Consider the following 25,291-nt stretch of genomic DNA (forward strand, 5'->3'; position numbering starts at 1 on the left):
ACTATTTATTCGTACGATCCTGCTTTACAAACGATGACGGAGGGACGTAGTATGATAGACATAGGGTCGTCGGTACTCGGACCCTGATCCAATTTCATTCAATTGTCGGGTTGGTCTATTTATAAGTTCCATTCGTGACACCCTCATTGGTTTCAGAATGTCACTGTGTACTTTCCAAAATTCAGTCGTAAATGGTTTACGATATGGCCGTCTCGACCATTCCCATTTCGGGAATAATTACGCCGGCAAAAAAACGAACGGAAAAAAGATTGCATAGGGTGCCGAGGAACAAACCTCGAGCGCAAAACCCACCAAACCTGTATAGCACTTGATTTCTATTCAATAGGGACTAGAGGGTCCGTGCCGGAAACTGCATAGGACCTGTTAGGTACAAGGACTCGCATAATCTGCGCTCGCTCGATGTTTTGTTGAATATCTATCGATTTGTTAACACTTTAGCTAACGGGAGTTTATTAATAATAACATCAAGCATGATATGAAACTTGCAGCATCAACAACACTATGAAGCACAACCGATCAGCGCGGGAACACCTGGAAATCAAGCAAAAAAAAATTCATACTCGAAGCTTTCAGAGAGACAAACCCGATCCCATCCGAATAGAATTTAATACTAACCGTTGTTTGTTTTCATTCTAAACGTACATATGTTTGTACACCTAATCGACGTCCTGCGACCGCTGTTTCGAATCAGTCGAATCGGCGAGTCTCTTCGGGGTCGGATATATCGGTGGCCGAGCAGGATCATGGGATTCCTAACGATTCTCGTGAGTTACAAATTAGGAACAAAACCCCGTAGAACACATTGTATCTTTGCTAAATTTCGTGGCTTCAGCTTCTTCTCGGTTGCATCGGTCTGAACGTTCCAGTGGGCGCGTCGGGGAACGACCTTTTCGATGAAAAGGTCAGGCAGACGAAACTCGAGATAGCGAAGCTGCATCTTCGAGAAACACCGCCAGGTAAACGCGAAAGGAATCGATAAACAAGCTTAGAGCGATCTGTACGACCGATAAGCTGCCTTATCGAAGATCAGAACAAAATATACAATTTTCTGGTATTGGCTTTACAGTTCCAAAAAAGCTGTACAACGTGCAATGGGACCATCTATGGCAACAGAGCTTCGGGAACGAACGGCTCTTCGTAGCGAACGCCTTGAACAAAATCGTCTACGTCAAAGGGAACCGCGTCGCAACGTTCTCCGTAGATTCGCCTCCTTCTAACGAAACCTCAATGGCGGAACTCCCCTTCTGGCGCGGCAACGGCCCTATGAGATTCGTCAGAGTATGCGAAATAAACATCGAGTCGGCTAAATCAGCCTGTTAGTGGAACAAATCTGGTGAATCTGTTCTAAATGTCGTTAGTAGTTATTTCCGGGATCAAAGAGGATCAGCGGCTGTTTCCCTTTGTTTCTACGAGAGTCACCACGTTTGCTCCACCGACAAAAGCCAACTAGTTTGCACGAAGCGACGAAGTTGTTCGCGTCGAAGTCTTCCAGGCGTTCCTCAGCATTTCATCAGCGTCCCGGCTAGTCTCATTGAGCGGTTGATGACTCGCCGATGGTTACCACGCTCACAATAGGGTACCGTTCACACCCGGAAGCCTTGCGCGGCCCGAACAATACACGATTCCCATTGTCTTCCATTCGTACGGTTCTCGAATCCCGGTTTACCCGAATGAGGATGGTGGATTAACATTGATCTGCCGCGTCACAATCGAATCGATGTTCACAGAGCACCGTGTGGAAAGCCGTGCTCTATCTGCTGATTTGTTACGAAACCGGCTCGTGCAGTTTGTACGCGGGAGCGGAAGGCTTGCAATTAAAACACCGGCAGACCATTCAACACAGGGGACACCCCATGGACGCCAGCTTCTTCGTCAGACAGAACCGACTCTATCTGGTGGTGGTCGATAATTCGGGCCAGTACACTGTCCCGTCTCCGTAAGCTCTTCCCATTGAACTAAACGGATTAACGAGGTGTTCTGGTTTTTCATTTTCAAAAAACCCATGTATTTACAGAATATATCATTGGAGAGGCACGTACATGGACAAGGTAGCGGAAGCGATGACCACCGCCGCCGTTTCCGTCGCCACGTTCAAGCACAAACGTTCGACCATCATAGTGTTCGCACAGAACGACGAGCAGAACCCAAACGTCGGTACCATGGTGTACGAGTTTAAAGAAGACAACGCGGATAAGATTCAGTTCCTGCCGACCGTCAATCCCGTCTCCGTTCATCATTATAACCACGAGGGCTTTAGCTTCATTCTTTTGCTGAACGAACGCGGACCCAGCAACCTGTTCTGGTGGGACGGTTCGTTTTTCTCTTTCGCCGTTTATTTGTACACCGTCGAAACGGGTAGGAGACATTTCAGGATTTCTTCTTCCAGGACAGGAATTGTTGAATTGGCAGCAACTCGACGAAATCGCTGCGCCGAGCTTGGTCCGTGTAGTGACCGTCAACGATGATACTTTCTTCGTCGTGGCTTGCACCGTAAGCTTAGCGCAATCGTTGACGAATTGATCATTAAACCTACGATCTTTTTAACGTTCCACAGCTGAAAGACTGACTATAAAATGAATGTTATTCCTTGTAGAATCTTCTGAGATTGTACAAGTTCGGAAACGCATCCGACTGCACCCTGTTGAGCTCGAAGAAGTTGCCCGATGTAGGATCGGTGATCGTCGATATGGAGGCTCGAACGGAGAAGACTAGAGTGATCATCGTGCTGGTCACCATGAACCAGGATGGCAATCTTTCCGTGAGATCCTGGGAATTGGACATCAAGGAGATCCCTTCCGGTTCGATCTGACCTCTAAAAATCTGCGAAAACAAACGAGAAGGCTATTGATTAAGTATATTATTTCCAGGCGACTCGATCGAAGAGCCAGACATTCTGTCGAAGCATTTATTGGACCTAGTGGAAATATTGCAGCGAAGACGACCGCTCATACAGAAAGCAGAGTCCTCGTGGCCGTCGTTGTATCCGGCGAATGAGAATTTAACGATTTCCGATCCCCTGATAATTCCAAATTTGATTATAGAATCTGGAACCGTCATGCATATCGATGTTCATACCTCGGACGACATCCTTACGCCTCACGACCTCGAGGAACGCTTAAAGAATCTTATTCTCGAGGTCAATAGTACCCTGACGGCGTCCAAGAACCTTTTATCCGCATCTGGTAATTCTTTCACCAAGAACATTGTCATCGAAGATGATGCTTCCATCGGGACATTGGAAATCGATAAGCTCGAGGTCGACTTCTTGAATGGCGTGGACGTTAGGTCGAATGATGTCGAGTCGAATACAACCGGAGGTTCCTTGGCTCCCTTGTATGGCTCGAATATCAGCGTGCAGAACGTCGAAATCGAATCCCTCTGCGGGATTCCGTTCCGATGTGAGCTCGATTTTTATTAGCAACGTCGTAAATTATTTTCCCAACGTGTACAACAACTAATATGACCAAGTGTTTCAGATTGGGTACTGAAAAATGGCTCGTCCGGAATGGACATAAATTTGGAGCCGAGCGAAATTGAATTTTCGAATGATACCGTGTACTTACGATCGAACGTTTCCGTGACAAACTTGAACGCGGAAATGATAAACGATGTCGACGTCGATAAGTTCCTCGACGAGTTGTTTATCGTCGATAAAAATCAGAAAATCAGAGGTAGAACGAAGCGAACAAATATTCCAAGCGTTGTCAGAAAACTTCGAAAATTCATACTCAATTCTTCCAGGCAATCTAATGTATGACAATTTGTTGCAAATTCACAATCTCACGGCGGAGAGGTTGAACAATCGGTCGGTCGAGAGTTATATGACCACGAAAACTAATCAGACGTTCGATTACTTTGAAGCGAAGTCGCTTCAGTTGGCACATTTGTTCGCCGAGACGATTAATGGCGTTCCGGTATCCGAGGCTGCGAGGATATCCCGTCAAAACGTCATCAAAGGTATCTCGTAAACTGTGACGTCGTACTCGAATCTACTTACGATACGCTTCGTTCATTATCTACTTGTTACCGACGACCCACTGTTAACAGGAGAAGTAAAAATCGCGAGGATACACGTAACGGAGGAGCTCATGATGGACGGCGAGTTTATGCTGCCGGAGGATCAGCAACAAATGTATTCCAACATTACCGTGCAGGGTGATTTGAGGATCAAAGCGCTCGACATGGATAAGTTCACTAACCTGCTACTGGACAACGAAGAGGTGGAGCTGAACGACATCTCCGACAGGTTTTGGACAAGATCCACCGATCAGGTCATCAGAAACGACGTGATTTTTGAGAACAAGCTGACAATCGATCGTCTGCTCGCGGATCGTTTGAACGGGTTCACCGAAGATCAGTTCCTGTACACTACCGCGACCGCTATTCCGGAATCGTTCGGACATATCCGATTCGAGACCGTCGAGTTTGACGATCCGATTTCCGTGAAGAACGGGAAGAACGCTCTGTTCAACGACGATCCCGATTCGTTGACGATTCGAGACGAACTGCACGTGGGACAGCTTCGAGGAAGCAAGCTGCTCGTCAATCGTTTCAACGGCCTCGCCGTGCCCGATCTATTGAATGATCTACAGCCAGTTAATTTCTCAACGTCTATGAATTTCTCCGCGATCCGAGCGAGGCAGGTCAACGTAGACCGGCTGCACTTCCGGTTCATCAACGACCAAGACAGCACCGAGTTCTTCGCACACAAGGAAGACGATCGGAACAATCGGGCGACGGATTTTCTAAACGATCCGGAATTTCGCGCAGAGAATCTGTTCGTCGAGAGGATCAATGGCGTCGACATGAAGAAACTCGAATCACTACGGAATACTACCGATTGTAAGGACCTGGTGGTAGAAGGAGATCTGACGGTGACGGGCAACTTAAGGATCGACCTAATCGACGACCAATCGCCCGAGCTCTATCTGAGAAACTTGGCCAAAGAAGACATCGTGTTTGATCTAGTAGAGCCCATCGACGAGCTGATCATACAGAACGCGACGCTCAAATCCATTAACGGGCACAACGTGAATAATCTCTTCGAGGGTGTTCTGTCGAGATCGAGGGAGCAGATCGTGCCCGGCCAATTCAATTTCAATAAAATATCCGCTGGCAACGTCGTTACCAGGTTCATCAACAAACGAGACAGCTCGAAATTACGCTGGATCGACGAGCCCCTGTTTCTCACCGGAAACATCACGTTCGACGAACTACTCGTACACGACGTCACGACGAGGACTCTGAATGACCAGGATGTCCGTGAGGTATAATTCCTTGTCGCGTATCTTCTTCCGCTATCGTATAATTTTGTTTCGGAAACATTACTCGTTTTCACTATCAATTCCCATCCTTTCAGCTGTACGAAGATTTATTGAACGTGTCGGCGACGACAATCGGGGACTTATCAGTGGATGGGAACGTTACCTGGGGCACGGCTTCGCCGAGCTCGAGCTCTTTGACGTTCTTATTCGAAAATGCGGTGACCAAAACCACAGCTCAAACTATTCACGGCAAGGTGGTCTTCGACGAGGCTGTGTCGATGACGACTGCAACGTTAGAGCGGAGAGAGGTCGACGAAATACGCGATATAGTGACCGACGCGGTAAAAAATCACGAGAATACTATCCAGATATCCGGGCAGAAGATCTTCGCGAACAACTTGACGATCAACAGTCTATCGGTGACCGGCGACGTGAAGATTCCGGTCGTCAACGACGTCGATATCGTCGAATTTAACAATTCCGTGGCCCGGAAAGATCAGGACGAAACGATCACCGGTACCCTAACTTTCCTCGAGGAAGCAGCGATCAATGAACTCTATGTGAACGACAGCGTCCACGATGTACCTTTAAGTGGACTGGTTTGGGCGACCGATACTCTGCCTCCTAACGTGCACTTCAAACATCTTTTCGTAACGAACGATGTGTTTCTGAAGAATTTAGATGGTGTGGACTTCGAGGAGTTCTTGGAGGATCGAATAACTATCCACGGGGACCATGAGATAGCTGCTGACGTGCAGTTCAATGGGATCGTGGAAGTAACAGGTTCGTTAGTTCCGTTAACGTTAGGTTTGCGGAGCAGTGAGAGTGATCATTTCACATCACTTCGTAAAAATGTTTGAACCGCTGGCAGGTAATGCAACAGTGGGGACGATCAACGGAATAGATCCTTCCGATTTCGTTCTCGATGGACTGGCAGAGACACAGATTGTATCCGGTTCGAAGACCTTTGCGGAGAATCTTCTGGTGAACGGGGACATTCGAGCGCAGCTGATAAATGGCCTAAATCTATCCTCGGAGTACTCGGCCGGTATCATGAACGACGAGGACGCGGAGATCGTCGGAGACCTGGTGAGATTAACGCGCCGAAAATCGTCTGGATCGTATCGAGATCGTATCACGAGAATCGTCTAAATGGTCCCGTGGTTCTAGGTTTTTCAGACGGAAGTCAGAGTCCCGGAAGATGTAACCGTCTCGGGACTGGTGAACGGGGTGAGTTTGAGCAGGATCCTCGAGGAACTGAAAGAAGAGTCGCGGCATACGCTTGAAGCGTTGAAATATAACGAGACGGCGATAGAAGACGGCATCGCAGGGTCCTCGCGAATCTCCGATAGGCTGCGGAACATCTTCTCGTACGTGGAGTTGGAGAAGAGGTTGAAGATCGAAGTGCCCAATGTTAAAGCGGTGGACGTCACCTATTACGAAGAGATCACGAAGTTGAATATGTTTGGGGAGGAGGCTGGACCTCTTTGTGGCCTGCCGAGTAATTGTTCCTGTCCAACCGAATACGTGGCCGAGCTGAGGAAGGACGGCTGTCGAGTATGGAGGACGAACAACTCGACGATAGTGCGAAACTACCACGAGCTGCATAGCATCTTCGGTGTAAATGTAGTAACGAACACAGTCTCCAGTAGTCTCGAGTGTACTTCATCTAGTACCGAGGATGAGTTCACGACGATTTCGTGGACGAAGCCAGGAATGATGGACACTGGGGATGTTCTGGCTACTGTGATGGAAGCTCCCGACAGGATCCAGGGATTTGTCAAGGACGCAACGGTTTTCATGGACCAGAACAGTGCGTGATAGAACCAGAGAGAAATTTCCCCTAAGGGAACACTCGACTTGTTTAACCTTCGGATTAGTAACTATTTTAATAGAAGCAGTAGAAAGACTAACGTGTCTGGGAAAGATAATAAATAAAGCTGCAAATGACCCTAAGGGTCGACGACTGTGTACTTAAAAAGATCAGTTGTCCGAGGGTTAATCAGATCGAGTGGTTTTTCAAGGCTCAGTCCGGTTTAGCAACCCTCCGGTTGACCTCTTTGCAGGTGTTGGGCTGGAAAGTAGTACTTCACCATCTAGGCAAGGCCCTGGTGCCTTCGTAGAGAACAGCTTACATCTCCGATTGCTTTCAGACGCAGCTTACGTAGTTCTGGCGATCTACTACGACGCTTTGCTCCAGTCCCATCAAACCGACTCAGTCGTCTACAAGATTGACTTCGATACCAACTCGGTATCACTGCACCAAAAGCTTTCTACAGACGGTGCCTGGGACATTGAGATTTTCAAGGCCAACCATCACGACGTGTACCTGCTTCTGGGTTGCTTCGGAACCTCTAACAAGTCTTCCTTGTACAGACTGAACGGAACCACGTCTCAGGTAGAGCAACGTAATAGAATAGTCTAGTTGCCACTAATACCATTAACAATGCGTTCTGTTCAGTTCGAGACTTTGAGAACGTTCGAAGGCAGGTCGCGCAACGCGAATAGCATCATTCAAGAGAAGGACGTTTTCTTTTTGCTTGACGATTACGATACCAACGCGGTGAACGTGTTCCGCTACGAGTCGAAGTTCGACAATTTTTATAGTTATCAGAGTCTTTTCCATGAGTCAAGGATTAACGCGGTTGCGTGTTTCTATGCGGATGGTGAGCACCTGCGTTATTTAAAACATTTCAACACCCTGTGCATAGTATAAAAATTGCTGAAAAATTTTATTTCAGAGTTCGGTAGAAGCGATGCCTTTATCGTCGTCGCTACAGAAAACGATCGGTTTTACATCTACGAATACATGTACGCGCAGGTACGTTTTCATCCGATTGTTTCGCATAGAATATTTCATTTGGATTCGATCTTATGTGAACAATCGGTTGCAGAAGTTCCAGAGAAGAGTGCATCACCGAATAAATGATCTGCAAACGATGGTGCCGTTTTATTATGCTGGGAATCGTTATATTTTTACGGGCACAAGTGCCAACAGCACAGTATTGAGGATCGTGGAGCAAGGGCCCCACTAACATTTTTGTGGTAGTCCTATCGACCGCTTGCGGTGAATTATAAACAGTATTTATTTATATTTTCTAAAAGATAATAGTACACGTGGCTCTTGTTAAATATTTCTTTTAACAATAAACGAGCATTTATAACACCGAGTAAGAATATTATTATATTTCCATACAGATTCGTTATCCTATCGTACCAATTTTTGTATAGGTTACTCTTACAGCAAATGAGCGATATTATTATATTTTCAACAATAAACACATTTTTAGCGAAAAATTGAAAAGAATCGATTGGATAGTTTCATAAATAAAAATTCCACATGATTAATTTTCAACATAGTACGCGAGCTCCCTCTTCAAATAGGTACTTGTTCGCTTGGTATGAAAGGAGTTCGATCCTGGCTCAATCCTGAAATGCAGCGCATAATTGTAGCTAAAATAAATCGATGAGCAGACATAAATAAACTACTACACGATCCCAAAGAAACGTATGTATGTTTTTCTAAATATTCAGTAAGATATTTCAGGTATGAAATTCGGATGGTCTTATGTCGAAGCGAATTTCGTACGAATTGCGCCAGTGCGATTCCAATAAGGACGATTTAATATAATTAATACTAGGTTCATTATCGCCGGGAGAGAAATTTCTCGGTGCAAAACAGATGGTATATAGAATCACCACGTGATAATTTCATAAGTTCACTCTCGTATTGGCAAACATCTCTGGCGCGAACATATAACACTTATCACCACGAGTTCTCTAACCGACGGGATACGAAGCGCTAAGGTTTCCTTTTTCGAGCAAGTGGCAGCCATTGAATCATATTGAGGTTTTTCCAGTTGTTGCTGCGCAACATCACGCTTGGTTATCAAGGTACATACAACGTAAAAAAAGAAGAATAGACAATCTTTTTTTTATGTTTAACACCGTCGAAAAATCGCACGTAATCGACGACATAAAATGTATCTTGTCAATGCACCATGATCTGTCGAATTTGATAACTTATTGTACAGTTGACTAATAATCAAACGTATTTCTTGTGATCAAGATAGGCTAAAAATATTTTTATTAGACTGGATTTATTCTAATATAATTCGTGTCGTTCGATCGCCTTTCGTTTTGTCCGGTATGTTTTATTGGTTATGTTAGCGAATGATGAATTGACATAATAAAACATTCAGCAATTTGTTAATAGGATTCCTTGATAATATTGCTTCAAACGATGTCGTGGATGCAATATTTGTTCTTTAACTTTAATCAGTATACTTCGTCTTTCCATGAAAATTGTTTGTTGCCGAGAGAGACTGTGTAGAGGTTATGTCACGCGTCGAGCAATATTCTATTGAATTCCATTATGCATAGTCTGATGCCCCTTTTTATTTTAGATTTAACAATTCTGTCGAGGCAGTGATGGCTGTCAAGGGTCTGGTCGCAGCAATTGTTCAGTTTCTAACCCAACAATTGGAGGATGGAGACATCACTGAAGAGTCTCGGGAAAGTCTCGAAGTAGCAATACAATGCTTGGAAAGCGCGTACAACGTGCAAGCCTCTGATACTCAAACAAATTTCAATTTATTGGAAGTTTACCAAGACACAACCGAGTCTGCAAAACCTCCAGTAGTCCCAGAGGCTACACCCGAAGCAAAAGCAGAAGCAGAAAGATTGAAAAACGAAGGAAATGCTTTCATGAAGGCTGAGAAACACCAAGAAGCTATCGCCAACTACACAAAGTATGCGATGTTCATATTGCATGAGATAATTTAATTGATGATCTAATCATCCAGTTAGGAAAATGAAAGGTTTAATAAAATGCGTACCATTGAAATATTTTTTGTTTAGGGCAATCAAATTAAATGGTGCGAATGCAGTATATTACTGCAACCGTGCAGCGGCGTACAGCAAAATTGGCAATCATCAACAAGCAATTAAAGATTGCAATGTTGCACTGAGCATTGATCCTACTTACAGCAAAGCATACGGTCGATTAGGATTAGCATATTCTAGTCTCGAGAAACATAAAGAAGCTAAAGTTAGTTATTATAAAGCTTTAGAAATGGAGCCTGATAACGAGAGTTACAAGTACAATTTACAAGTGGCTGAAGAGAAATTAGCAGAGCAAATTGCAACCAATCCTACTCTCCTGGATGTGATGCAGCGCGCGATAGCCGATCCAACTTTCATTAACGCAATGAGGAATCTCATAGGAGGAAACGGAGAACAAGGAGCGGGTGGACTAGTGGATGGAGTTTTCGAAACGTAACTTATCGAGTTATAATTTCTGCGTGTATAATAGTTCGAGAATATCGATTATATTTCAATATTTTTCAGTGGTCAACGAGTAGTACAACTAATGCAAAATTCCAATCCGGAATTGATCGAATCCTTGATGCGACAATTTGGCAGAAACGCAAATGATCCTGAACCACCGCAACAGAATTAAAACAACTGTGATTGTATAATGTTATAAAGATTCTACAAAATTGGAAACAACTAAGTTGATTCGCGGCACGGAATAGTTACAGAATAATGCGTGACATTCATTCGCATGCTGAGAAAAGGCAACAAGTTATAACTAAAATCAGATTATCATGGTCTTAAGTCGATATTCGATATGCATGTATACTATCCAAATTTTCCTTTTACTTATCTATTGCGTAAAATCGAATGATTTATCTTTTAGATACATACCGGCGTGGTATCATACGCAAAAATTCGGTGCTAACGATCAGAAAGGGATAAATATTTTCTGGATAGGACGACTCTCTAAAGGCATACGGATTGCTATTACTGTTCATGCTGTACAACGTGTCATTAAATATCTATTTTAATCTTTGCTAATTTGTACCGCGTTATGGTAGATATTATCACTGTTTCCTTTAACAGTAATTTTTAGTACGATGAAACAACGCATAGTCGAAAGAACTGAAAATTAAAACACATTAACATCAGTCTTCATCATATTATCGCATGCATGTACATCATTTTGTTGTCTGAAACTGATGAAAAAAATGTATATCAAACGAAAAACGTTGGAAAAATTTACAAGATAATACTTCTTCCTTAATATTTGTACATGTATAGAAACGTACCAAATATACGACGAATCGAACCATTCTTTTCAAAATGTTTCTGTTTTATGTGACTATTTTATAATTATATAAAACTAGAAATATAATTTTATCTATGCATTTCAGTAGCCTTTTTCTTAAAGTAAAAAAAGAGGTGAACATAAAGAAGTATGTATGTTCGCTTCTTTTTTTATTTTACCAATACATTCGTGGACTTTCGAATCGGACTAGAAAGATACAACTTATTTTTACCAAATTGGTAAATGGAAATAAATTTCGTGTTCCACCTTCGGGATTACAGCTAGTCAATAAAAGTTTCTCTAAATTTTCTAATAATAGTATCGGGATATGTTAAATAATTATCAGCATAAATTCATTTGAAGTCCGCGACGGCCCCAGTAGACCATTTAAGGGTCAATAAATAGAACGACGAATCGAAGAAACTCGGGAATTCGAATTTCACGCCGCACGTATCCTTTTAAACTGGTAGCACGCGTACGCCAATTCTGCGTGCGTCATCCAGTGACATCATTCTTATTTGGCACTGAACAAAGCCCGCGTGTAAACACACGGGACATTTTTATATTTCGTAGTCTAATTTGTTTTCGATGTACGTGTGCATGAATACGCATTTACGGGTGACTGCGAACGCCATACATCGTTCTCTCCTGTGGACAAGCATCGTCGACGATTAACCGTTCTAAGCCGGTAAGTCACCTTATCGTATCGCAGTCTGCTGCCTCGAAATTTTGATGAACTCATCAGACGTTCTCTGGCTACGAGTGCACTCGTGAAACACGAACAAGCTCATCAAAATTTGTATCGTAAAGGGCACATTCGTTCCCTTTCCCTCGGCTGGCTAAATTTAATTTTTCAGCCGCGTTTGCATTGTTCGTGTCTATACCCAGAAGTATTGGTTAGCTATACCGATCATCGGCCGCGTGAATGTATGTAGTATTATAAATAACGCGTTAACTACAGTTACAATGCATCGTGTTCGATCTTCTCTCTCCTTCTTATGCTCTTTCTCTCTCGCTCTCTCTCTATCTGCTTTCCTCCCTGTCCTCCCGAAGCAACAGATAATTTCTTTTATCGAATACGTGATAATTATGACGTACCGTGAAGAGAATTTGATTTTTTTCTTAACCACAGAAGTGAAATAATTCGAAGGTGGTTTTCGGCTGTTTCGGCGTCGTGATTTTCGCTTATCCTGAAACGCTGGAAGACATAACCGCGATGTAGCATTATTATTTACATATTTTCCAACCCTTCCCATCGTCCACCCACAAATACATCTACATCGAAGAAACGTGATGCGTGCGCAAAGTCCCTCCACAGGTTCATGACGTGCGCGGGTGGCGCATGATTCGCCGGTTTCGGAGTACCGACCAGGAACGTATCATCTGACGGTGTCAACTTTAACAATTTTTTTTTCGTCTTTAGAGAAAAACAGTCGCCTCGTATAGGAATCGTATTTATATCGATGACCGGAAAACGAACGTGCTTCGATCGCTCTTATCTGAACGGATAATAACAATCGATTTTTCTCGGTGTATTTTCTATACAGTCCAAACATCCATGGTACATTTTCATGTATTTCATGTTTCAGTTTTTTTCTTTCTCCCGAAATCCTGATCTATTCGAAACGCATAATGCGATGGTTATAGGCAGCTCGTATTCGAATTGCGAGACACATGTAGACGAACGAATATTTTTAATATTAGTCTGAATATAGAAATGGTTTTTTCAATAATTCGTTCTCTTCCGGGAGGAATTTCTACTGTCAGGGAGTATTTATTGCCAAATGTCTATTCAAAAGATCCTATATATTCAAACAGATAACGTTAAAGGTAGAATTCTTTAAACAATTTCACACGGGGACAATAAAAAGTGCGGTAGTAAGATCCACCTTAATTCGCGCGATCGATCATCGAGTATTAATAGTCGTGAAATACAACTGATAACGAGCCGTGAACCTTGTTCAAAACAATCCTCGAGCGAGCGAGAGAGAGAGAGAGAGAGAGAGAGAGAGAATTCGAGGGCGTTCTGTAGGTTTGCGGGGTGGTCCACGGCGCTATAGGTACGTTCCTGAGCGTAGTGCCCCCCTTGCTGCTCGATTGCCGCACACTCAACAGATTGAGGTGTGGCCATCGAGGGCAGCCATTTTCTTGACTTTCTGTCGCTTAACATTTCAGGTAAATACGCAATTATTTCTTAAGTAATACTGATTGGAGCGGTGCGAGAGTGTGCTGTGCTGTGCGCCCGGGTGTTCGGATAGGTGGCCCGTGATCGGTTCGTTAAACGCCGCGAATATTGTGTGTGTCTGTCACAAGGAGGGAAAAAAAAAGGCCTCTCCTTCTCCTGTGATATAGAGAGAGGGCCGAGGGAGTGCCATGCGTTACGAATCCACGGCATCTTCGCACGACCACCGTTTCAGTTAGCATAGAAGCCACGCGCTGCTCGCTCGAGGCTGAATTCGATCGGTGATTTTGGATTAGCTCCGTATCGGCTCTTCTCCATTCCCTCGGGCTGGCTTTTAGATCAGTAAGTAAATCGTCCACCAGGCACTAGACCCCTGCGTCGCTGTCCTGTCGCACCCCTAGCGCCCCCAGCCTCCCCCTCTCGGGCCTCTGTTCGTTCCATACCCCCTCCCCCTTTTCCCCGCCCTCTTACCCCGTTACGCGGCAATGCACTTCCGGCTGTGCAAAATTCGGCAAAAAGCTCTCCGGGTCTCTCCTGTGGAAACTTGAGCAAAGAAGTGTGTCGCGGCTCTGACTTGACATTCCTGTCTGTTTCGGCGTCGTCATTGTCGTTGTCGTCGTTGCCGTCGCCGTCGCCGTTGCCGTTGCCGTCGCCATCGTCGTCGTCGTCGTCGTCGTCGATTTCCACCCTGTCGTCGACCGACGTCTCGTATCTCCGATAAACAAGAGGTCGGTACGTTCTTTGACACGATACGGAATCAGCGTTACTCTTCGGTTTTCGGAGAGCGCTCCACTTTTACTCCACTCTGTTGTTCACACGTACGTTTCCTCACCTTCGGAATGATTTCATCGGAATTTCCGTTCGGTTCGGTTCCGTAATCGAGATGCCTAAACAAACGCACGTCGATTTCCCGTGAACGATCGAGCTCTTATTCTCTTTATTCTTTCCGGGACCCTATACAATGCGATTAGACATCGCCGAGAAAGATTATACCCAGTCTTTTCGTGGAATTTCGCGATCGCTTTGTACGGGCGTAGCAGCGATTTTTTTGAACGGGTTGTACGAGATTCTACTGTATTTCGAATGTACTTTGGAACAGTATATGCTACTATAAATAATTGCTGCATCTGGCAGATGGCAATTGAAATGTTTCGATGGAGGGTTTCAATTTTTATAGGAGTCCAAAGGGAATACTGCATCTCTCTATGCAGCATGCAATGTTTGCAGTGGTCCATCGTGTAATAGTCCAAAGATTAAATAGGCTGTGTTGTGTCATAATGTTAACAACACATAACCTGTTTCTCACTTAATCGACACGTACAGACTTCTGTTCATTTGCATCGCTTCTGCATACTAGATTGTACTTTACGCTAAGGTTTCTGCTTATGAGCAACAAAATTTTACTAAGTGCTTTTAACTTTGCTCACACGAAATAATAATCCTTCTAAATGGTTGGTATCGTTGGATGTCTCTCGGCTAGAAGTAATCTTTCCATTTCCTATGTATATTGTCAACTATAATCTGTAAAAATATAAGCATCAAATACCCAAAGCTATTTCAAATGTATTTGAAGCAAGTCTGTTTCTTGAAGGGACGTATATATATATATATATGATTGTTTGTTGATTGCTATCAAATAATTATAAGATTCATAAAGCATCTTATCTTCACACCATGCGAATGTTCTGCTTATTACATTTAATTTATGCTTCCCAAATATAATTTTTAATGAGTTCACTCAATTCTGGATAGTGCATGTTTCATACAAAAAAAAAGATATTGACCTTATATGTTCATGCATGTTCTTTGGAACCATTTTCATTTTGTTCTAAGGCATAAGGTACAGTCTTACTTGGTATATTTCACTGTATATAGATAAAACAAATTTATATACAACTCTCTGCATCTATAATACTAAGGGTCCTCGTGTTAGGGATTAAAGGCAAAAAGACTAGTTCAGTTAATTGTTAGTAAGGTTCTTACTATTACTCAGATTTATGGGTATCCAAATTGAAGTACTGAAATAGTTACTCCAATCGGAGCTTAGATTACAATCAGTGCCCCAAGTACTCGAATACTTGGTTAGTAAAAGTTCTAATTGGTAGCAACAAAATTGACTCTTGAGTTATTTAAATGGCTATTGTATAGCATAGTTTATGGGTTAATTGAATGGAAGGCCCTACCTTATGCACTGCATATTACATACAGTTTAATTTAAATGTGTACACAGTAATATTGACTATGATAACATTAAATTTACATTATGTTTAGGCAATGGCAGACTCATAATGCCTTGTAGTATACACGTTTTCAATGTATCCGAAGGAAAGAGTTAAGAATATGAAAAATTACATATGCGTCGTACATTGGATCATCATAGATTTTATTTAATACTTTTACAGATATTTACAAGTATATAGCTATGACAAAAAAAGAGATCTATACACATACATATCGACAATAATGATGTTTGTCTAGTACATGCAATTATCTCGCAGCCTCCTATCCATTCTAACATATAAAATGTCCACTTAAAACAGAGACGCTGAAAGAAAGACTAAAAACATGGGATGCAATGCGGGCCGATGCCTCGGTCCAGACGATACGGGGTACCCTGGATCAGGTACGACCCAGTCAATATCCTTTAAATCTTCAGCCCTCGTAGGTTGCTTTCTAAATAGCATTTCAAGTAGATAACAGAATAGAAATGAGAGAATCTTACCTACAATACCCACACTGTACAAGTAGCTGGCAGTAATGAGATTAGAAACAATTTTCTAGCAATGTAAATTTAAGTCAATGGAGGGCTTTAAGGCTATTGTACACATATGTAATGCTAATACCAATTTTAGTAATTTAACAAGAAACCGAATAACTACGACACAGTTTTTAGGGGAGAAATTCTATACCCTACGAGGTTTGAATCTGAGTCGTTGTTTCTAGCATTGTCAGAAAGTGAATCTAATGCAAACAGTTTCGAAGAATTACCCTGACTTCTTCCTAACTCTATCCTGAAGAATGCTTTTTCTCAATCTCTTTCACTGTTTCTTTTGTATCTCTCTATATATGTATATATGCTCTTGGATCTGTCCATTTAAGATTGCTTTTTCACTTGTTTGTGCCTTTTCAGGCTACAGAAGATGTATCTTCTTTTAACAGTTACATTAATTCCATTCTCTCAGCACTTCTTGCATTTCCCATTAAGTTCTGATTACCTTACATGTATTACATGTTCACTCGCTGCATGCCCTTAGTTTCTTTTTTGGTGGAGTTTCCAAAAGATGTTCTTTCATTTGATTTTAGACTCATTACTATTAGAAATGTGATAGTTCTGAAGCTCAAAGATCAATTTAGAATCTGTTGTTACTCGTATCATCCACAACATAAAAATTTATGCATATATAGACACAATGTTTATATACATGCATTTGTAGGATCAACTGCTAGAAATTATTAGTGCACATTTTTACTGTTTCATCTGTACATAAAGCCGAGATCATTCTCGGCGCATATTAGACATCACTGGCAAAGATTCTAGTACTAGAACGAACACACTTTAAAAGAGTACAATCTAAAGAGTTATGTCGCTATTCGTGTATATAGGTAAGTTATTAGGCGTATAGATATTTCATTCGCGTAATCGTCAGCCGTTTCCTAAGATTCACGAGTTCTCTAAACGAAAATTTGTTATCGGTATGTAACCTTTGTGTATTTTTTGCTTTTTTATTAATAGATACTCTTTGAAAGAGATTTATGTGCATATAAGGAGACATATTTTTATCATAGCAGAATTATAACGGAGCTATAGTAAATAAACGCTAAATGATTTTCGTTTTAGAATTCATGGCAGCCATTAGGAAGAAATTGGTTATTGTGGGTGATGGTGCCTGTGGTAAAACTTGCTTACTCATAGTCTTCAGCAAAGACCAGTTTCCCGAAGTATATGTACCCACGGTATTCGAAAACTATGTCGCAGACATTGAAGTCGATGGGAAACAGGTGAGTCTTTGGCAGAATTACGTTGTAATTTTTGTAATTGTTCATCCACTGTATAAACTGTATAAAATATTATTCGTGACAGGTGGAGTTGGCTCTTTGGGACACAGCTGGACAAGAAGATTATGATAGGTTGCGTCCACTGTCGTATCCTGACACAGACGTAATCTTAATGTGCTTTTCCATCGATAGTCCCGATTCCCTGGAGAACATTCCCGAGAAGTGGACACCAGAGGTGAAGCACTTTTGCCCGAACGTGCCCATTATCCTTGTTGGAAACAAAAGAGACTTGCGCAACGATCCTAACACCATCAAGGAGCTTAGCAAGATGAAACAAGAACCAGTAAAGCCTGAAGAGGGTAGAGCTATGGCCGAAAAAATTAACGCTTTCGCTTATCTTGAATGTTCAGCTAAAAGTAAGGAAGGTATTAGGGAAGTATTTGAAACGGCAACTCGAGCTGCGCTACAAGTTAGTATTCCCAGAGTTCGGACATGTTTAACAACGCTGTTCAACGCATATTTCATTTGTAATTTCGCACTGTAGTATTCTATGGCTTCCCCTTCGGAGGCTTAAAGTTCCACATCCGAAATGTTTGTTGAACAGTGTAATTTTATAACGTTATACGTTTATGTCACTTTAGCGAATATTCTAATTTCCAGGTAAAGAAGAAGAAGAAGGGAAGATGTTGGCTTCTTTAAGTAAAATGCCAAGTATACCCGGTAACGGGCTAAATAATGGAATTGCGGAGCTAGCTGCAATGGAGCTAGTTGTTATGCCGGAGTCCCCCAGCGGAAACCATAATATGATAACAACAACAACAACAACAACTTATCTTTAATTATTTTACACAATAAAACAAATCCATATAGAAAAAAAAACGAAAAACAACCACAAAATGCGCCCGCAATATAAAAAACTATCTAATGAAACCGGAGACTTAAACATTGACTAAATTCAATACAAGTATATGTGCTATATATATGAAAAAACTATAATGTATATTGTAATGACTACTTGATTGTATTTTTAACAATTATTACTATTATTATTAGTATCTCTCATTACTCTTATATGCATTCTACATTTTTTTTGTAATCGTAGTGGCTGTTTATTTTTTGGTAATAAAAAAAAGATATGTGGAAGAAAAGTACGACGGAGTTGGGGGAATTCGTAACAAAGTATAAAGAGAGAGAGAGTGATAGAGTGAAAGAGAGGGAGAGAGAGAGAGAGTGCAAAGGGGAGAGTAGAAACATAATATGCAATGCAAAGTCATAGAAAGCAATGTAAGAATTTAAAACAAATCGTTAAGAATTCCAATTGTTACGTCACTATTTTACTGAACTATGGCATTATCGATATTTCTTAAACAAGCAAACAAACAAAAAAAAAAGTAACGAATATTATATTACAATTATAAAATTGCGTAAGTAGACCAGCGGATCATTTTGATCTATAAGAATACCAACTAGGCTAAATGTATTATTATTATTAATTATTATTATTAATTATTTTTATTATTATTATATTGTAATACGATGACACTAACATTACGGATTATAACAGCGGCTATATTATATTTATGTATTTCGACAACACATCCCTTGTATCCAATCATGCATACAAACGATGTCCCGATTTGTGTTTTGTTACGCGGTATATATTCGATCCAAAAAAATTTATCCGACACGATTAATTGTAATCGAGGAATATTTCTGGATGACTCTATTAATTTAGAGTAAAAATATCTCACAGAACACATAGTTAGCTTTTATAGTAGCGTCGTGCGACGTACACGACGATTGCTTTCCAAAAACACATTTCGGTCGAAAGTAATGTGTGTGTTCCTCAAGAAAAGAAAAATATCGAGTGATTTACCAATTTCAAGAAGTTACCTTGTAAAGCATTGATTATCGAGCCTGTTTGATCGTCCTGTACTATCCTTCCTTTTATTTCTTATTCTTTCGTTTCTCTCTTTCGTTCATGTGTATAATATACTATTTTACACACTTTCAAACGTACACGTCTTCTATAAAAAAAAAACTAATCTATAAGGTTCATAAGATCGTTGCTTTTTGCAAGAACTACTGAATTTACGGCTGCAATGCAGTCCTGGCCATTGATTCAATGAATGACTGTGGAATTGTGTTCAACAAACTTTTTTTTTTTAAACAGTTAGCAGTACTATATCGTTGAATTACGCTTTTAATCAGACACCTTCGTCAACTTGCAGTCAAACTTTGCAACGGTGAAGAGGATCTCGTTCATCGTGGATCAACGGATGGATCGAAGAAACGATCGTCGTTGATCAGCTCTTCGATGCATGTATATCTTCGTTGAGTCAACGGTGAGCAAGACTTCCTTTTATGGCGTTCAAATCAAATTTATTGTACGCGTTCGAATAAACAGATTTGCTGGCAGAGACGATGGGAAAGCTTCTAATCTTTAACAAAAGATCCGTTGCAGAGTTTGCGAAATGTTCTTTTAATAATAATTTCGAAAACTGTACTGTTCATTACAACTGTATATCAGCGAATCCTCTATGGACCATATTTCTCTTATGGTGTAATAAAAACGCGATTGTGATTTCGAGCAAACTAAACCGTTAAAAATTTGTACAAACGACTCCACCATAACTTTTTATACGATGAAATGTTATGGGAATCGCCGATAGAACTGACATGTAATTTTTATTTTCCATAAAAGGCATGATCGTATTGATCCTCGTCAGTAAAGAGCGTTCGTGAGACTGATTTTTTAAAAAATAATATACTGTCACGCGACGTGAACTCGAACATATGCTGCTTATATAGCTTTTATAACAGAGATTAAGCGTCGATATATAAATGCACAAAGTTTCCGAGATAAGCGTTAACGTTTTTATTCAAGTTCTTCTATGTTTGACGAAGATCGAGAAACGCGATGATTTATACGCGGCGAACACAAATAAGAGATAAGAATGTATATCTTTCTTATTTTGTCTGCCCGTACTGGTCCATATGGGATTTAAGATTGTATATATAAATTTTCAACTGTACTTGGAATAGAAGGATATAATGTAACGCCTTAATGAGTGGCTCGTATATATATGATTTTTTGTTTTCCAGCATTTCTTTGTCGTGGGTATGCAAGAGCAATAAAAGTACGAGTTGCTTCGACTCTTTGTTATTTACGATAACGTTGCGAGCAATACACGCGCATATACATTATTATTATTATACATAGCGGGCGTACTACCTGTTTCGTTGGTTTTGAACGTTGAAGCGGCAAGGTGTTACACACGTACGAACCGAACAAGAGAAAAGAAAAGAAACCGTTGTCTTCGAAGCCTCCACAGTCCCGTACAATTATAGTCTTACGACGGCGACATTTGTATAATAGCATGTCGTGCAGCTAACTTAAGAAGTTACGATACTTCCGAGGGCGAGAACTTAACGATTTCACACACGTAGTGTTTTTCTTCAATATCGAGGGCGAGAACCGTTACTTTTTTTATGACTATCAAGAGAAACGAATTCGAGCGTGAATTTTGTAGGATTCTGGCAAATCGTTCTACGATTAATTAGCTTTTATATATATATAAGAAGGTATTTACTCTACGATTGCTATAATAATAAATTGTAATTAACAATAAAAATTACTTGTCGAGATTTGTAAATTGCTATTCACTGAATCAACTGAGCGCATAAAGCCGAGACGATTGTAATCGCCAACCGTATGGGAATTCGTGATGGTAAATGGATATATATATATGAAACATATCAAATGTATTGTAAACTGTCATTTACAAATTTTATTGAACAAAATTCGTTTGTTTCTTTCAAAACGCATCTCCTGAAGGTTTGCGTGATCGGCGAGTTTTGAAAGTACAATTCATTTCTTAACAAGGAGTATCATCGGTTGCAATGCATCAAAAGTTTCATATAAAACGTTTTATTTCATCTTTCTTAATCTTTCGTATAAACAAAACTATGTGCATCAACCCGAGAACCTACCCGTAATCAAAATGCGAAAGAATGGAATGAATCGACTCTTAGACGTAAACATATCGAATCTGGAAAACATTGCAATGATAATCCTAAATCAGTTCTGTATAGTCTGACGCGATATATAATATTATAAAGATGCGTTAATACATGTAGACGATCCTATGCTAAATGACATTAGATACTTCGTAGAATAGGTGCGACGCGCAATCATTCAGGGAAGAAGGGAGCGTCTCCCTTTCTCACTCAGACCCCTATTTCCAAAACTAGAAACATTCTTAGCCCTTACATTTAATTGAATGTCACTCTTCCCGCCGCACTTGTAAGTCTCACAAGGAAAATCTGATTTCAGATGCTGCTGAATTATTTGTATATATATAAAAATGTAGCATTCATATCACGTATTCGTTACGAGAAGAAAATTTACAATTCCTCGTTTTTAGATTTGACGGGCTTGCCCTTGCGATCAAATCCTTTAAGCTCGTCGGTCGCGTGCTTGGCGATGTACTTAATAAAATCGTCGATTCCTCTTCCACCCTCGTATTTAACAGGCTTGTCTTTGGCATCCTTCGGTGCCCAGTAAAGCGTCGGGAATCCGAAAACTTGGTAAGGCTCCGGGACGTCATTAGCAGTGGCGTCCATCTTGACGATGTCGACATCTTCGTCCGCGAGCTTTTCACCCAATTCATCGTAAATGGGTGCCAATTTCTTGCAATGTCCGCACCAAGGAGCATAGAATTCGATCAACGTGTCTTTGCCGCTGTTTATGATAAGCTCGTCGAAGTTCTTCGCTACTGCGACCTTGACGGGTCCACTGTTATCTTCAGGGATCTCTTCGGACTTCAAATACGGTTCCAGAGCGCCCGCTTCGAGGTCTTTCAAGAACGTTTCGAACGTACCCACCGAGAAATCTTCTTTCATGGCAAACTTCTGGTTCTTCGCGTTTCTGGCCAATACTATGGGCTTGTCACCTTTCACGAAGTCGATACCGAAGTCGTTCAATTCGTGCTGGAAGTCGTCTTTCGACGAAATGGCGAAGTTCAGTTTGGGGAAGTCCTTGGCGACCTTGATGATCCTGTTGCGCCAGTAGTTGGTGTTCTTCGGGTTCTTTACATAGTCTACGGCATAGTATGCGACAACCAGAGGGTTCTTGAATTCTCCAATGTTGTCCCTCGTGCGAATTCCGGCAATACCGAAGCTGAGGAATAAAAGGATATCGTTTTAACAAACGGTTCTCAGAAAGTCTACGAACAAAATGATCCTAAAACTTACTAATGTTTATCAATGAGGTCTTGAACGGTAGTACCAGGCTCAAGTTCCACAGTGTTCGGTTCGAACTTGTTCTGCAGAATCTTAGGTCGGTACAGAACAACGGTGTTCCTAAAATTCGACGCGATATGTGTTCATTTTGTATTCATTGTTTTCTAGACAATTTCATGAATAATCAATTATTTACTTGTGTCCTTCTTTCTCCATAAGCGATTTTGCGGTTGTGTGAGCGAATCTGACCTTCTCTTTGAGCTTCTTAGATACCGTATGGAAGGATTGTGCTAAGGCAGAGTCTTCCTTCTCAAAGAAACCAACAACACCGACTGTATCAGAGTCTAGGAACGATTTCAAGCAATCTTCTCCGGTCAGTTCCTTGGAGGCTGGACCAACTTGTGCCTAACAGATTAAGTTCCGTTCATGTAAATCATAGGTATTTTGGACAAAATTAATTCTACATACCTTCATGTATTTTGCAATTCCAGCAGCTTCCCTAGGTCCATTGTAATCGCTAACAAAGTCTCCTTTGGAGAAGATTTTCAGTGTTGGGTAGCCACTGACCGAATGCTTGTTACAAGTCTCCTTTCCACTTTCGGTACAATCTACCTTGGCAAGAGTGATCGCAGGATCATTGCCCAATAGCAACTCGGCTGCTTTGGCGTATTCTGGCTTCAGCCGTTTGCAATGGCCACACCTAGAAAGGTAATGTATAATTATTTGTGTGCAGACCAGTTGTTTAAACAGAAAACGAGGAAAGGCGCATTAGTTGCATTGTTGTAATATAAAATAAGAAATTGGGTCCACTTTCTCTTGTGTTTAATATTACAGAGCAAAACTGTTGTTAACTCGAATTCCCACATGTGCCTTATATGATTATATAAGTGTGTATATGCAACAACATCGAAGCCGAAGGAAACTCGAAAGGAGTAGGTAGGAACAAAGTCTTGTTGGGTAATGTGTCACGAACCGGCATCTAACATCGCGACCGGAACTTCGAGAAACCGTTTCAATTCGTTGTTTTCTTCGACAGCGACGAGTTCGAGGGTACGACAACGAAAAGAAGAAAGTACTCGCAGCCTGGAGAACGTAAAATAATCGTGAAATGTCTCTTACCATGGCGCGTAAAACATAACAAGCGTGTTCTCGAGCCGATCTAATTCATGGCTAAAGGTTTCGTCGGTCAGTTCCAGCACGTCCTTCTCCTCGGCTAAAACGGTGACCAGCACCAGGAAAAGAAAGGCAAGGTACTTCGGCAGCATCGTGGATCACGCTGCGGCTTGTTAAACGGAATCGGTTTCGGCTCTTTCCTTCGGGAGACACTGTTCGTCTAAGACGTGGCTTTTGCAAGAAGTTAGCCAGCGGTGCACGATACCCCGCGCAGTGCTGTCGCCTCCTGATTGGCTGCTCCTTTCCCAGATACGTGTGCGCTTGTATTCCTGTAAACGCCACGTATCGTACAGGGTGTTCCTAAAATCGGTGACCAACCTCCGCTACATCCTGTGTTTTATCTTACTCGGTGACCTCGTCTATGTTCCTATACGTACTGAAAACCATCGGTAGGAAACTTCGAAGTGTTTCAATCGTTTTTATACCCTGTTGTGGACACCTTTCGTCCGTTAAACCTAACCGGACAGTTAACAGTTTCGGACGCACCCTATAGATAAAATGGAAGATAAGGTTCCGGACCAGAAGCGGGCAAGGAGAAGCCACATTTTGCTAGATTTTGACCTTGGTGGGAGGAGATACGAGGAACTTCATAACGGTGCGTGTGTTTTTGGTACAATGGTACAAGCAGAGAGGATAGGAGAATGCTCACGCCCGAAGTTTCGGCGTTCCCACTTTCGTGACATCGCCACTTTAGCATGGCACAGAACCGGGCCGTCTTTGCTGGAACAGGACCGAGCAGTCTTTTCGCATAAAACCGAACGCACATTATTTTGTTAACCAGGATTAGAATGTACAGCTTAATTGTTTTATATGAAATATGTAACTAACATGTAGTATAATTGTAATGATACAATTAACAATTTTTTTCAATTTTGTGATTGCAAACTCTAGTTTGCAACCACGAATTTCGAAAAATTCAAACAAATACAGATTTCATATCGAAGTTTAAAAGCGACTACCCTGAATATTAAAGGGGCCGGCATGGTTTGAAATCCATATACGTATGCAAGGGTCAAAATCTAGACAAACTGCCGCTTCAATATCGCAATGAGCAGTTTAGAAGTGGTCAATTGTGTTTCCTAAAAGTCCAATCTACGTCTGTATAGAGCCCAAATTGCGAATTCCTACCTCATCCTGGAGTAATTTGTAATATCCGGCAGAAAATTCGAATTCTGAAGCAAGTATGATGTCACAAGATGGCTGCCGCTGAGAGATTCTCTTAATTTCGCGAGATTTAGTGTTCGTATCGAAAAAAAGGCTCTATACAGACGTAGCAAAGACATGTACAAACACGGTGGTATG

General features: G+C 41.5%; 4 protein-coding genes across 11 annotated transcripts; 3 read left to right on the forward strand and 1 right to left on the reverse strand.

Moving 5' to 3' along the window:
• Window positions 1-764: 764 nt before the first annotated feature.
• On the forward strand, window positions 765-8,455 carry LOC143362514 (uncharacterized). Its single transcript, XM_076802746.1, has 18 exons — window positions 765-785; window positions 842-977; window positions 1,088-1,299; window positions 1,749-1,957; window positions 2,036-2,331; window positions 2,408-2,511; window positions 2,615-2,819; window positions 2,889-3,419; window positions 3,498-3,692; window positions 3,763-3,978; window positions 4,069-5,288; window positions 5,381-6,068; window positions 6,157-6,374; window positions 6,456-7,098; window positions 7,439-7,683; window positions 7,747-7,951; window positions 8,027-8,106; window positions 8,180-8,455. Exons 1-18 carry the CDS (start codon window positions 765-767, stop codon window positions 8,318-8,320), a joined length of 5,565 nt encoding a protein of 1,854 aa, XP_076658861.1. The 3' UTR covers window positions 8,321-8,455.
• A 245-nt stretch (window positions 8,456-8,700) lies between these two features.
• Window positions 8,701-11,496, forward strand: LOC143362517 (small glutamine-rich tetratricopeptide repeat-containing protein alpha). Of its 3 annotated transcripts, none has more exons than XM_076802751.1 (4): window positions 8,701-8,793; window positions 9,692-10,036; window positions 10,146-10,562; window positions 10,635-11,496. In XM_076802751.1, the coding sequence occupies exons 2-4, from the start codon at window positions 9,717-9,719 to the stop codon at window positions 10,744-10,746; spliced, it is 849 nt and encodes a 282-aa protein (XP_076658866.1). In that variant the 5' UTR covers window positions 8,701-8,793; window positions 9,692-9,716; the 3' UTR covers window positions 10,747-11,496. The 3 variants fall into 3 exon arrangements, with proteins under 3 accessions (XP_076658866.1, XP_076658864.1, XP_076658865.1); XM_076802749.1 differs by lacking the exon at window positions 8,701-8,793 and adding an exon at window positions 9,023-9,179; XM_076802750.1 differs by lacking the exon at window positions 8,701-8,793 and adding an exon at window positions 9,277-9,432.
• A 405-nt stretch (window positions 11,497-11,901) lies between these two features.
• Window positions 11,902-21,228, forward strand: Rho1 (ras-like GTP-binding protein Rho1). 6 transcript variants are annotated; one of them, XM_076802752.1, is made up of 5 exons: window positions 13,491-13,569; window positions 16,117-16,199; window positions 17,415-17,575; window positions 17,658-18,041; window positions 18,233-21,228. In XM_076802752.1, the coding sequence occupies exons 2-5, from the start codon at window positions 16,142-16,144 to the stop codon at window positions 18,269-18,271; spliced, it is 642 nt and encodes a 213-aa protein (XP_076658867.1). In that variant the 5' UTR covers window positions 13,491-13,569; window positions 16,117-16,141; the 3' UTR covers window positions 18,272-21,228. The 6 variants fall into 6 exon arrangements, with proteins under 6 accessions (XP_076658872.1, XP_076658869.1, XP_076658867.1 ...); XM_076802753.1 differs by lacking the exon at window positions 13,491-13,569 and adding an exon at window positions 13,590-13,918; XM_076802757.1 differs by lacking the exons at window positions 13,491-13,569; window positions 16,117-16,199 and adding an exon at window positions 11,902-12,082.
• A 103-nt stretch (window positions 21,229-21,331) lies between these two features.
• Erp60 (disulfide-isomerase A3) lies at window positions 21,332-24,224 on the reverse strand. Its single transcript, XM_076802748.1, has 5 exons — window positions 23,936-24,224; window positions 23,285-23,516; window positions 23,013-23,221; window positions 22,829-22,936; window positions 21,332-22,754 (listed from the first exon to the last, which is right to left on the reverse strand). The coding sequence occupies exons 1-5, from the start codon at window positions 24,079-24,081 to the stop codon at window positions 21,980-21,982; spliced, it is 1,470 nt and encodes a 489-aa protein (XP_076658863.1). The 5' UTR covers window positions 24,082-24,224; the 3' UTR covers window positions 21,332-21,979.
• Window positions 24,225-25,291: the final 1,067 nt, after the last annotated feature.

Source organism: Halictus rubicundus, chromosome 17 (assembly GCF_050948215.1).
Source record: "Halictus rubicundus isolate RS-2024b chromosome 17, iyHalRubi1_principal, whole genome shotgun sequence".
NCBI lineage: Eukaryota > Metazoa > Arthropoda > Insecta > Hymenoptera > Halictidae > Halictus > Halictus rubicundus.